The sequence below is a fragment of the Ylistrum balloti genome, unplaced genomic scaffold (assembly GCF_031769215.1).
Source record: "Ylistrum balloti isolate Yb309-2 unplaced genomic scaffold, AGI_CSIRO_Ybal_v1 Utg371194, whole genome shotgun sequence".
NCBI classification, from domain to species: Eukaryota; Metazoa; Mollusca; class Bivalvia; order Pectinida; family Pectinidae; genus Ylistrum; species Ylistrum balloti.
In genome coordinates, this window is record NW_026782650.1 from 208,810 (window position 1) to 221,498 (window position 12,689).

At 36.9% G+C, this 12,689-nt stretch overlaps 1 protein-coding gene across 1 annotated transcript; it reads right to left on the bottom strand.

Moving 5' to 3' along the window:
• Positions 1–1,893: 1,893 nt before the first annotated feature.
• Positions 1,894–10,626, bottom strand: LOC132561307 (allograft inflammatory factor 1-like). Its single transcript, XM_060226027.1, has 6 exons — positions 9,852–10,626; positions 7,773–7,834; positions 6,376–6,442; positions 4,028–4,069; positions 3,542–3,704; positions 1,894–2,700 (listed from the first exon to the last, which is right to left on the bottom strand). Exons 1-6 carry the CDS (start codon positions 9,886–9,888, stop codon positions 2,616–2,618), a joined length of 456 nt encoding a protein of 151 aa, XP_060082010.1. The 5' UTR covers positions 9,889–10,626; the 3' UTR covers positions 1,894–2,615.
• Positions 10,627–12,689: the final 2,063 nt, after the last annotated feature.

The following is a 12,689-nucleotide window of genomic DNA, read 5'->3' on the forward strand; positions in this document are numbered from 1 at the left end:
ATTAAGGTTTACAGCGAGATTTCCAAACAGCATTGTATCCAATAAACACAATGTTCATTCTCATACGTTTTCACAGGGATTACTATAAGTACAAGAAGCTTAATTAAATTTACTAGTGAGTATAATTGAAACCAAACGGCGACTCCAGGGTGTCAAAGCCTGGTAGTATTATAAACAGCTTCTGAGCACTGATGAGGAATTTACTGTATGTTTTCCTGTAAGAATTTCTGTATTTCAAAGTAACATACCATGGTACAACTTCTGTCCAAAAATACAAAAATGTATCAGTATTTTTAAACTAACTTCAACTTTGGTGTCTGCTGTTTTTGATTAATGATCAGATGAATGACAAAATATGTATATAGCATAATGACAAATTAACATTATTATATATTCCTCTATGTTAGATTGGACAATTAAAGTATTTGATTTATTTAAGATACTTCTTTATGTGATGCTGAATTATATCAGACTTTGATACAATATTTCAGTAATTATAGTTATCACAAAATAATAAGTGAATCCTGAGGTTGCATTTATCTTTATATACATGCAATATACACAAGTTATGATACAGAATCTTGGTTTAATTAAATCATCTCAGTCCACTTTTTAGTCTATTAAGGTGTGAAAGGTGTAGATACCACTAAACACATGTGTCACTTGCTGAAATGACAAGAGGCCCAATGAGATCAGTGGGATATCAATAGGTGGGGATGGGGTAACCTGGACTTGAAGTTAGTGGATTGGTGTAGGTTATGCTTCTTTCAAGTTTCCATTTTACAACAATAGCCTCAGTGATTATAATGAGGAAATGTGTAAGGACTAATTTGAAGAAAAATATTGATGTTTGAAATGTGCAAGTTTGATCAGATGGCTTATTGATGTATTACTTATCTTTGTGAGACTTAAATGGACAGCTCTCTCTGCTAAATTCCTTAATTTGGTTAGTACATATCACAAGTATACTTCCTTACCTCTAATTAATTCAACTATTCCAGATATATTATCACAAATACTACATACTTATTCCAGGGACGTATAATACTGTATTATACGTCCCTGCTTATTCAGTCTCAGGCTTTTTATAATTGCAGATTGAAATACACCTGTGGCCTCTCATTGTGAGCATAGATCTTTGCCCTAGAGTATCTGTTCTAATATAGCATATCTGCATTTCAAAAGATATGAGCGGTGGATACGCTTTTGTTAATTTGAATTTTATCCAGTTGTCAGCTTGTGTTGTATAAATTAAGGGTTCGTCATAATTTCCAGAGGAAAATTTTTAAAAGTATAATATTTACCGTCGCTAGATTCAAGAATTATGAAAACAGATTTATTCGACGTCAGATCTCGAATGATCAGGCACCCAAATACAGTACGTCGTCTACTCAGATGGGAAAACTCATAATTGAATCTGTTAAAAAGTCATTTCTTTATTATGTAGCACTTTAAACATAGCCTACAGAAGTATGTGTCAACAGAATACATCACACAGGTAGCCAAAAAGCCCGCATATCGAACACACGATGGGAACTTCCTGGTAGAGTTACTGCAATTCGTCTCAATCTTGTCAGTAAGGTATAAGGAAAATGATGGGACCGAAAATGATTTCTCTAGGGCTGTTTTGAGAGCGTTGGTATTATGACGTCACAGATGTGGGCTACCCATGTCGAGGCGATCGCCGTTGAGTAAAAGGCAAAAATTTCCCATAACTCACAATATCTCTGAAACGGAACTAACTGCGACGTTCGCACTTTCTTTGTATTTCATTGTATAATGTGTGTAGCTAAATATAGGGAAACAGTCAGTGTACATTTTAATGGTTCCTTGTTGGAGTCTTGTCCTTGATGGACTACTTGTGATGCTATGTAACTATAAACAACATTCCACTTTAATACATATCGCACTGATATTTAATTTAATTCATGAAAGTATGATATGGCAGACAACTATATAAAAACAACAGTGTACATATCTAATTGTTGAGAACGACAGTTAATGAAAATATATTGCTTCATTACTATACACAATGTATACATATTAGACGTGAATGATCTATTACAAAATGGCAGTTACAAATCATATTCCTTATATGGGTGATGATGGTCAATTATGAATCATTACCTTTTATGGATGATGATGGTTAATTATAAATAATTTTCCTTACATGAGTGATGATTGTCATTTATAAATCATATTCCTTATATGGGTTATAATGGTAAATTATAAATCATGTTTCTTATATGGGTGATGATTAAGCTTTTTCAATGAAAAGTAATTGTTTCGGGTGAATAAAGCAGGTTGTAACGACTGGGGAAACTATTTCCAAACTCTAGAAAGTAAATGTATGAAGTCCGTCTGTGGATTGAAAATTAAACGTCTGGAAAGTTGATACCATCGAAAACCATTCATGCAACCTAGCAAGACTTCTGTAGAGGAAATTGCGCGCTTAAATTGTGAATAATTTAGAAGATGTCAGATTACGCAAAATGACATTGGGAAATATGATGTTTCGGATAATAAGAACACTTTACTAGCGTATTCCAGACACATAAACGCTAGCACGATCAATGGACTTTCCACAGATTGGAATGGTCTATTTATGTCAGACGTTACGGCAGAGAGTCGAGAGTACGGGGTGGTGCCACGCCTTTCTGCTTCTCGGGTTCCTGTCCAGCAGACTCGAAAAACAATATCCTGAAATATCGTTAACATAAATTCGTACATTAACAACATACACATTTTGTAAGCATCTACCCAATTACCACGCCTAGGGTAATTATATCTTTTAAATATGGCAATCGTTAGGTCCATTTTGAAATCGTACATGTTAACGCCTTTGTTGGATATATGCATTTTTCAAAGGTCATACAGATTAGCCCATAGCCAAACTGGACGGCTAACCGGAAACCTTTGACTGTACGACTGATTACGAGATTGTATAAAAGAAAATATCAACAGCTATATACAGTAAAATCCAATAATGAATTAACTTGCACCATACATCTGTTTCGTCCTTTTAGGACTCGGCAGTGATAGTAAGGCTGCAATTTTAACACTAAGATGCAGCTGAGGAAAATAAAAATTGATCGAAAGAGGTGAAAAAAAACTGAATGGGAAAAACAATATTAAATATCCGTGATTGTATTTATTGTCAATATGAAAGCAATTTGGGAGCCAGATAAATAATCATGACGTCCTAACTGACAATGAATACAATCGGACCGATATTTAATGGTTAAATAAGTACGTAGCATTTTTCAAGAAGACTGCACTCGTTGAAACTATTATTGAAATGACGGTAAGCAGAGGAAAACAGTAAAGAACCACCCACCCATCCCCTTTCGCCCCCCCCCCCCCCCCCCAAAAAAAAAAAAAAAAAATAAATAAATAAATAAAAAATCCAGTGCCTTGGTGCTAGGTACATGTGATAGAAATGTGAAAGTTGCAATCACATTTGTACATTATAGATGACCTACAACTATTTAACATGTACACTACTACCTACTTAATAAATGTCAAGTGCCCGGGTACTTACAGCCTGAGGATACACTTCTTGCCGCCCAACATCATCGTGACGAACTCCTTGTACGATATTGTTCCCGTGCCCGTCGTGTCAACCTCGTCCATTATTTTCTTCACATCCAAGTGTGTTTTAGTTGCATTCAGTCTTTCCAACATCCTTGTCAGTGCCAGTAAATCTGTTGTATGATGGAGAAGAGTTGTAGAAGTTTTATGTAGGGTGAATATCGGGATTTTACTACACAAGTGATTAAAAACCAACCGTACTCTATGTTTTTCATGGAACACAGGCTTGTATGAATTTATATACAGATTATATCCTGACGAAATCTAATGCCAGTCCTGATATTGTTACAACACAGAAAATATTCCTAGAATGTAACCAATCTATTAGATTTTTTATATTAGCTGCGTTTTTCTTAAATACTTTAGAGACATAATTGTCACTACTGATTATTTTACGTTATGATACTTTCCTGATCACTGTCAACAAAAGACCTACCTATGTCTCCAGAATTGTCGAGGTCAAACTCGAGGAACTTCTCTATAACAAAAACAACGGCTGTAATTAATATATTTTATCACTAAAGACTTTCTATATTGAAGAGTAAACTCACGTGCAATACTACAATTATACTCGGAATTCGTGGTCTCTACACCTAGTTTACGTGTACGGTTCTGCACCTTTGTTGTTTACCATCAAGACACACAGAAATAAGCTATTTAATCATTTCCGTACTAACTCTTAACGCGATGTTTATTGAAGGGATAAAGAACAGTAACTCCTTTAACCACAAAATATTTTGTAACGAATAAACTTAGTGGTGTAGAAATTAAGAGGAATATAACAAAATACTGTCATAGTTTTAAAGCTGGATGTTGATCTTTTGTAACCTTCAAAACGAGCGTATCAGCCTGTGATTGGTCAGTTGTTATCTCCTGGAACCAATCAAGTTATTTCATGTTGATATATGACATGGTCCAGGGTATCAGAGAGTGAAAGCGATCGTAACCGCTGGAGTATCGAATGTGTCAAAAGCAGACGTTACTCAATTTGGAGTTCACAAATCGACTCTAAGTCGGTTAGTTTGTGACTCAGAAGAGTCAATGACAGACCGAGATCTCGACGTCCATCTGTAACATCGCGACGTCGAGATCGGTTCATTAGGTTTGCACATTGACGTGACAGGAGATTCTGGTCAATCAGGCCACAATTAACGGCAGCCAAAACAGCACCAAATACCACTGGTGAAAAAAAGCGTCAAATCGACCCGAAAACTGAGAAATAGACTGCGAGAGGCAAATCAACGCCCACGTCGTTTGCGATTGTTGACTGAACATGTACCTGATTGTTAGTATTTGTTGATGATTAATCATTTTGGAGGGCCGAGTGGAAGATTAGTATTCTTATACTAAACATGTTACCTTCTGAAACTCAAAATATGTTATTATTAACGATGTCTCCCTATGAGACGTTGGAGGTCTATGCTCTTCACGGTTGTATCTCGATTCACGTTATTTCGATCAGATTGCTGTCAATGTGTGTACCGGCGTCGAAGTGTTTTGGAGAACGATAGATTGGGGATGGGTAGACTATGGTCTGAGAAGAAATTTCTCATGGTTTACAGACACTATTAATGACAACTAACGGCAATTTAACGGCTGTGCGCTATCGAGTTGAGATCTTTAGAATTCGTGTCATGGCTTCCATTATAAGGTACCTTTTGACTTCCATCATGATAACACTATTCAAAAACGTTGCAAGAGTTTGTGGGGACTTTCTTGCAACCCAGAACATCTTCCTTATTTATAAGCCTCCATATAGCCTCAGTATGTCCCAAATCGGAATTAAGCAAACAACCCAAATGACATCTGCCAATTGGCCAACGCATTTACCGACATCATCGATACTCCAGGGATTACGATCACTTTCGCTCTCCGAACCCCCTGGAACATGTCATGACACTAATGTTCTTGTGAACTCCGTGCTACGCTGAATAAGACACTATAGCTGTTCGGGGAGGGCACACACAATATTAGGGATCGGTCTCATAGCTGCCGTTATTTCAACTTTGTGTGCATTAGGGTATATACATATGTGGCAATCCGTCAACAGAAATAATCGCAGTACTATTTCCTCTTACATATTGGACTTTCCCATTTTTACCCATACACTGTATCGCCTTTTTTCATATAGTGTTTCCTGTAACCACAAGACTGCCATAAAAAATCAGAAAATATGCATAGATTTCTCTTACTTTTTCTTATAAATCAATTATGTCTCCTTCAAGTTAAGGGTTTGCTATATACCACTGCATGTTGAGAGAAGGTGACTAAAAGTATGCCAACCTACCCCAACCACGTATCCCAAACCTCTGCATCTTATTCGCCTCGAATGCTGGCTCTCATTTGAGATAAATCGATTTAGAACACATACAGATTTCATTGGTATTGCAGTGAAATTGATTTTAGAATTTTCACTTTTTTCAGAAATTTTATGTGATTGTAAAATATTGCACTCCGTTTCATATGATATTAGTTTAAATTGTTAAATATCGTTATTTGTTATTTCAGTCATCTAAAGGCTCGTAATATTTCTTATTTAAATCATATTATAAAACCCACCATATAACATCGACACTTATGTTTAGTCCCTATCTTAAATGCGTTTCAAGTTCAGGAAATTTGGGAAACATGGGCTCATTAAAAAAGAAATTTAAACATGTTGTCACCAATTTCGAACAAAAATATTACAAGCTTTTACATCAATTTGGAACTTCTCTCAAATTTGACCTGATCACTCTATCGTTCCCCTTGTATTTCTTTGTAATATTTGACTAGAAAGCTGACCTTTATATTGATTGAGTTTCTCTTCCAGATCCTCCATTTCTTTGTAAGTATCATCGTCTTTAAATTCCTGCAAAAAGTACAGAAATGGTTAGAAATTATATGATGCACATTGTACCTGATAGAAAGAAAACAGGTAATTATGGGGCGTAGCTTCCATGGAAAGAAAAAGTCTGGGCTTACACATAAAAAGTCCGTGCATAGAGTATGTCGGACAAAATTACAAAACCAAGGTTGAAAATAAATATCTAATATTTTTGATAAATAAAAAGATATAAATAGAAAATTGTTGAATAACTAGGCCTAGTGCATTGCTTTCCGGAACTTTATACATGTCATACTATTCTACTTCTTACTATCATTTCAACGTTTCCGTCCCTGAAAATTGACGGTATAATTAGAATTATATGCAGAAAACGTGTTTCCTAGTTTGTCCACATCCTAGCCTCACGTTACACATGTCAAGCTGCTTGAGAAAATTGACAATGGTTGACGTAAAACGTTCATTTTATGATTTGATACTTGACTTTTAGCACTATATCAAGAGTGTATAGTGATTTCCTGTTCTGCTTTTTCTGTTAAATATTCCTCTCCTGTGAGACAAGCAATGAGACGAAAACGATAGGGCAGTACTTCAGTCTGTGTTTTTATGTCTATCTGAGGTCATTAGATGGGAATCAAGTGACTAAACATGTAATTCTAAATAGTTGTTATAATAATTTATAACAACGACAAACCAACCCATTGGAACTTAAGATTTGCAGGGTTTATCGCCATGAGAACAGCCATGATCATTTTGAGGTGGAATCTCCATGTAATAGCTGGTAGCTTCCTTACAGAAAAAAAACATACTGAAAACTCGTCGCATTTCATTCCGAGTAATTAGGACAACGTGTCTTGCTAAAGACATTGACAAGACACAATCATTTTGACAACAAATTATAAAAACATCAAGAAAAAAAGCAACATGGAGACATAATCACAGTTCAAACTCAAATTCAATAAAACTAGATCAAAAAATGAATAAAAGAAAGATTCACACGGAGACCCCTGAAAAAGTACAATGAGGATAAGACCATGTGTTCCGGAAGAGTAAGCGTCTTCTGCTTCATCGACGACACCTGCCATGTAAACCTTGCTCAATCCAAATAAGTAATGTCACGTTCTCAAACGAGAAGACGGTATACAACAAGGGAACCAACAGGCAAACTATCGAGCATCAAAAGCGTCCAGCTTCATGTCGCTCAGAGAAAAAGAATATTTCTCAATGAGATCACCATGGTGACCATAACACTTTTGATGAACCATTATAAAATTCAGTGTGCGACATCCTGAAAGGTTCCATCGAATATGAAAAATTATCAACTGCTTATATGTTATTGGAACAATTTTCTACTTACCTCATTGATTTTCTCCAGTAGTTTTAATTTCTCTTCCATCAATAAACCAAACGCCTTTCCTCCTGTAATAACAAATATAATTCATCGAATCGGTATTGGGCTGATGAAGTTATACAGAAAACATTGTACCTATAGAAACATATGAAGATCAACTCTGTTGCTATACACGCTTTTTGGTGAATTCAAGTAATGCTCGACCCTAAACCAATTGGCCGATACCCAACTTCATGGCTCGATAAACACTAAAGCTGAATGGATTACATATGTTTCACTATTGGATCGCGTCACTGAATTTGTCACACAAAAATATCCATACATCCACAAATTCAACGATCCTCAGCCTCGCCTGCCGTATAATGGACTGATGTAATAAATGTTATAGGACACCAAGTAACATCATTTTATGCTGCATAACACAAATAAACATCATTTTGTGCTGTAGGACACAAAGTAACATCATTTTGTGCTGTAGGACACAAAGTAACATCATTTTGTGCTGTAGGAAACAAAGTAACATCATTTTATGCTACATGACACAAATAAACATAATTTTATGCTGTAGCCTATGTAGGACACAAAGTCAGAGCCAAACATATGAATTATGTAATAAATATAATTCAAAGACTTTTAACGCTTATCTTTGGCAAATATTGCATCTTTTTTATTTTGGTTACAAGTAAATCTCCAACCCTTTACATAATCTTATACTCGAGTCAATTCTGTTTAATACTGATGATTTGTAGTACACATACAGTAATTTCCTAATGACGTGGGCACTCGTGTTTACAACATCCTCTGTTTCTATAGGTCTGAAGTAGACCAGGAAAAGTGTTCTGACGTCTAGCACGCAGCATGCCCAAGTCTTACTAACGAGTTGAGATTTCTCTCTACATCATACAGAGATTATAAATTAGCTTACCGTTTTAAAGTACTGATTTATCTGTTCGTAGGATGCAGACAATTTACACGAGTTTGTGACATCAGAATGAAAACAGATAACAGATTTCAGTTTTTAATGTCACGCTTAATACTGCACCTCAAAGTTACGGACGATGCCTTGACGGTTTTTGAGACAATAATCATCCCTTTAACATGACAATACAAATTTGGCGGCTTAAGAATATTCAATACAGATCCCGGATATTCTACACCAACGGTATAGAAATAATCGTTTAGTTAATCTTTTTCTTCTGTTCTTTTTTCTTTATGATCCCCAGCAACGCAACAATGGGGCTAATAACAGCACTAGACTGTCTTCCCAAATAACTTGTTAAGCAATCGTTTTTAGCTAGATAAAGCACATATCTATTAATTTCCTTAATCTTTGTTACGTAAAATATATACATGTATCTTCCGTGTTTCCTCTCTCAAATATTTTAGATGACCTTTGTTATGTGGCCTTATCAAAACTTCGGAATACTGAAAAACGTGAGAAAAGCATATCCTAGCTTCCCGTTTTCACAATGGTATTCCTCTGTTCCTCTATCGATCGTCGACTAGGCAGCGGAAAACTTTTGTTCACGTGTACCCAGGAATAAAGAATCATTTCAATACCAAAAGATCAAATGTAGTTGGTTTTCGGAAATTTGATATCTTAATTCAGTTTTTCAAAGCGCAGCGATATTAGGAAACAAACGCGTTTATGGAAATTTTGTCAAGGGCCTAGTTCGTCTGCATGCAGATTCACTATGTATAGCACAACGCCTCGCCACGTGCCTTGGTGTTATAAAGCCAGTGCTTCTATCAATATCGAATCTGGTATGTCTAGATCGACTGTTCAAACTGTAGTTTACCTTATCATCAAGCTTCTGATTAGAAAAGGCACATGGATGGACCCGTGCGGTTTACAGCACTATCACTACACAGAAAAAGGACTATACAAAATCCAATAAGAACGACTAGATACAGTACACGTATTTACATATCAAATAGTATTATAAGTAATAATTAGGGAGATCAGAAGCCGTCGGATGGAAAATTAGACCAGACATGGAGATAAGAGATGGAAATAAAAGCATTGAAATAGATCCTCAGTTCGGGTGTGTACGATGTGTATATCGCTATATAAGGATTACTAACCTTGGCGATCGTTGGGATCCAATATTGGTGTCTCCATTCTGGATATAAGAAATAGTAACGTCAATGCCTTTAATGCTTTATCAGCTCTGTGTACACTGAATGGTTACGATGGACCATCGACCGACTTTTTCCCGAATGACAGCTTCAAGCAGTGGATATTGAAGTATTTTAGCTCATCCCTATATACATGTCCTTCCGCTTAATAACTTAAGCCCCAATATGAAACTATCCTACTTCCTTCCTTTATGTAACACAGGATAGAAATACAGCGTCAATGACGCATGTCTGTTGACGACAACTGCGCTCCCTGAACACCCCATCAGCTAGCGACTATAGGTTACTGATGCTGGGAGCACCACAAGTCCACATCCCGCTTATAATTGTTCCCATTTATACTCCCGCTACGCTATGTAGCATTCAAACCGTTGTGCACATGTGTTCTGTGTTTTATTTAACAATGGTGAATGTAAATAAACACTGGTGACTAGTACATATACGGCTACTGGGTCATCGCATCAAAGCAGTCACTGCCTAATTATCCTCCCAGAACAAACACCTGCCCCTTTTTCTGTTTTAATGCCAAATCCATCATCATTTCATATGATGTCTGCCAGCAATCAAAAACTAAATACAACGATAATTACTATATAGAGTTAGCTCTCCCACAGGCGCTGGTCACAATTTAACTTCTCGGGGACGTTGACTGTTTCGTCTTCATACGAAAACACTTTGGCATATACAAATGATGTGTTACACGTACTGTTATTTCGCGGGAAATAGCTATAACGAGGATATCCCTTTTTGACACGCTAAACATCGTTTTATTGCAGCAGCAGAACGAAACAAACAATACATATAACACGAAATAACGAAAAAATGAAACAGTTGTTCATCAATCCAGGTATTTTGCATCGCGAGGTGAAATAACGACAACAATACCCATCTTGGTTGCTTCTAAATGTTGTACAAATGACATACGTTAGCATTACCTTTAAACACAGTTTAGAATTAATTACGTAGAACAAAATAATAAATCCAACTGCATCATACAGCTGTTTCGTCCTTCTAGGAATCGTCAGTGATGCTACATCATACAGCTGTTTCGTCCTTCTAGGAATCGTCAGTGATGCTACATCATACAGCTGTTTCGTCCTTCTAGGACACGTCAGTGATGTTACATCATACAGCTGTTTCGTCCTTCTAGGAATCGTCAGTGATGCTACATCATACAGCTGTTTCGTCCTTCTAGGACACGTCAGTGATGCTACATCATACAGCTGTTTCGTCCTTCTAGGAATCGTCAGTGATGCTACATCATACAGCTGTTTCGTCCTTCTAGGACTCGTCAGTGATGTTACATCATACAGCTGATGCTACATCATACAGCTGTTTCGTCCTTCTAGGACTCGTCGTTGATGTTACATCATACAGCTGTTTCGTCATTCTGGGACTCGTCAGTGATGCTACATCATACAGCTGTTTCGTCATTCTGGGACTCGTCGATGTTGTTCAGGACCAAATCTTTGAAACCTGGAAGTAGTCTGAGAAAAATCTGAAGTGATAAAAATATTTTTAAAAATATAAATGGGTAGGTGCACTGGCTCCATAATACAATACATTTCGTAATTTGATATTTGAAGAACTAAAAGTCCACTAGAAGGGTCTACCACATTCTATCTCAAAGGTTATACGATAGACACATAAGCACCTTATAATACCATTTAGCCGGATACAGAAGTCACTTCCTGTCAACATGCTGAAGCCTCAGTCGTGTCCAATAAAAACATCTACTCAACCTTGACCCTCACAAGGTCAGTGGGCCAGATAATATTAGTGGTCGTATACTGAAACAACTGCAATAACATAAAGTGCATTAATTTTCATCATAATCACCGTTTTAAAACAAAAGAAACACCACTGGCCTGGAACCTAACAAAAATGGCGTCATCATTAAAAAAAACGGCGGAAAGCATAATCCGGGAAATGATCGTCTTTTATCCCTGACCTACATATGTTGTAAGATCATTGAACATATAATAACCAGTAATGAAATGTCACATCTTGAATCAAATAAATCCTTTATGATCTACAACATTGATTCTGTAAATCCCGATCATGTGAATCCCAACTAAGACACTGCCTACGAAGTGACAGTAAACAACTTCAGTCAGACCTTGAAGCAGTTGCCAGGTGAGAAGTAGATTGGCCAATGGTTTTTCACTCCAATAATTTTACCTCACTATCAGTCATACACGCTACAAAACCACTTGTTGTAATATAAGCTCTGCCGCCAATTTTAAGTACTTGGTGGTGACACTGATTTCAAACCCCATTAACAAGGCCAAAACTTACTAGTGTGGCCCAACTTAGTATAAATGATACACATGTGTGTGTGTGTATGGGAATTCCCGGACACCCGCGACCACGTTAACGCAATAAAAAAACAACAAAAAACCTTAACAAAAAGAAGGGGGTGGGGTGGTGGTGGTGGTGGGGGGGGGGGGGGGGGGTCAACGACATGCCGCTAGATACATATATATATATACAATAACTACCATAACACAAGCAAAGTAATTTGATTCTATATTCCAGCAGAAGAGAAAAAAACAACTGACCAATCAGAGGCTGATACGCTGCAGTTAAAGATTACAATGGAGCGACACTCAACTTTAAAGCCATTACAATGTACCTCGATATTCGTTGATGGACATCAAATGATCAAACTAGTCTGTTCGTCCTGTCTTCAATGTGTCGCATGTGGAACCTTCAATTTTGCCGTGACATGTTCCAGGGTGCAGAGAGCGAAAGTGGCTGTGACCCCGCGGGATGGACGTAAAT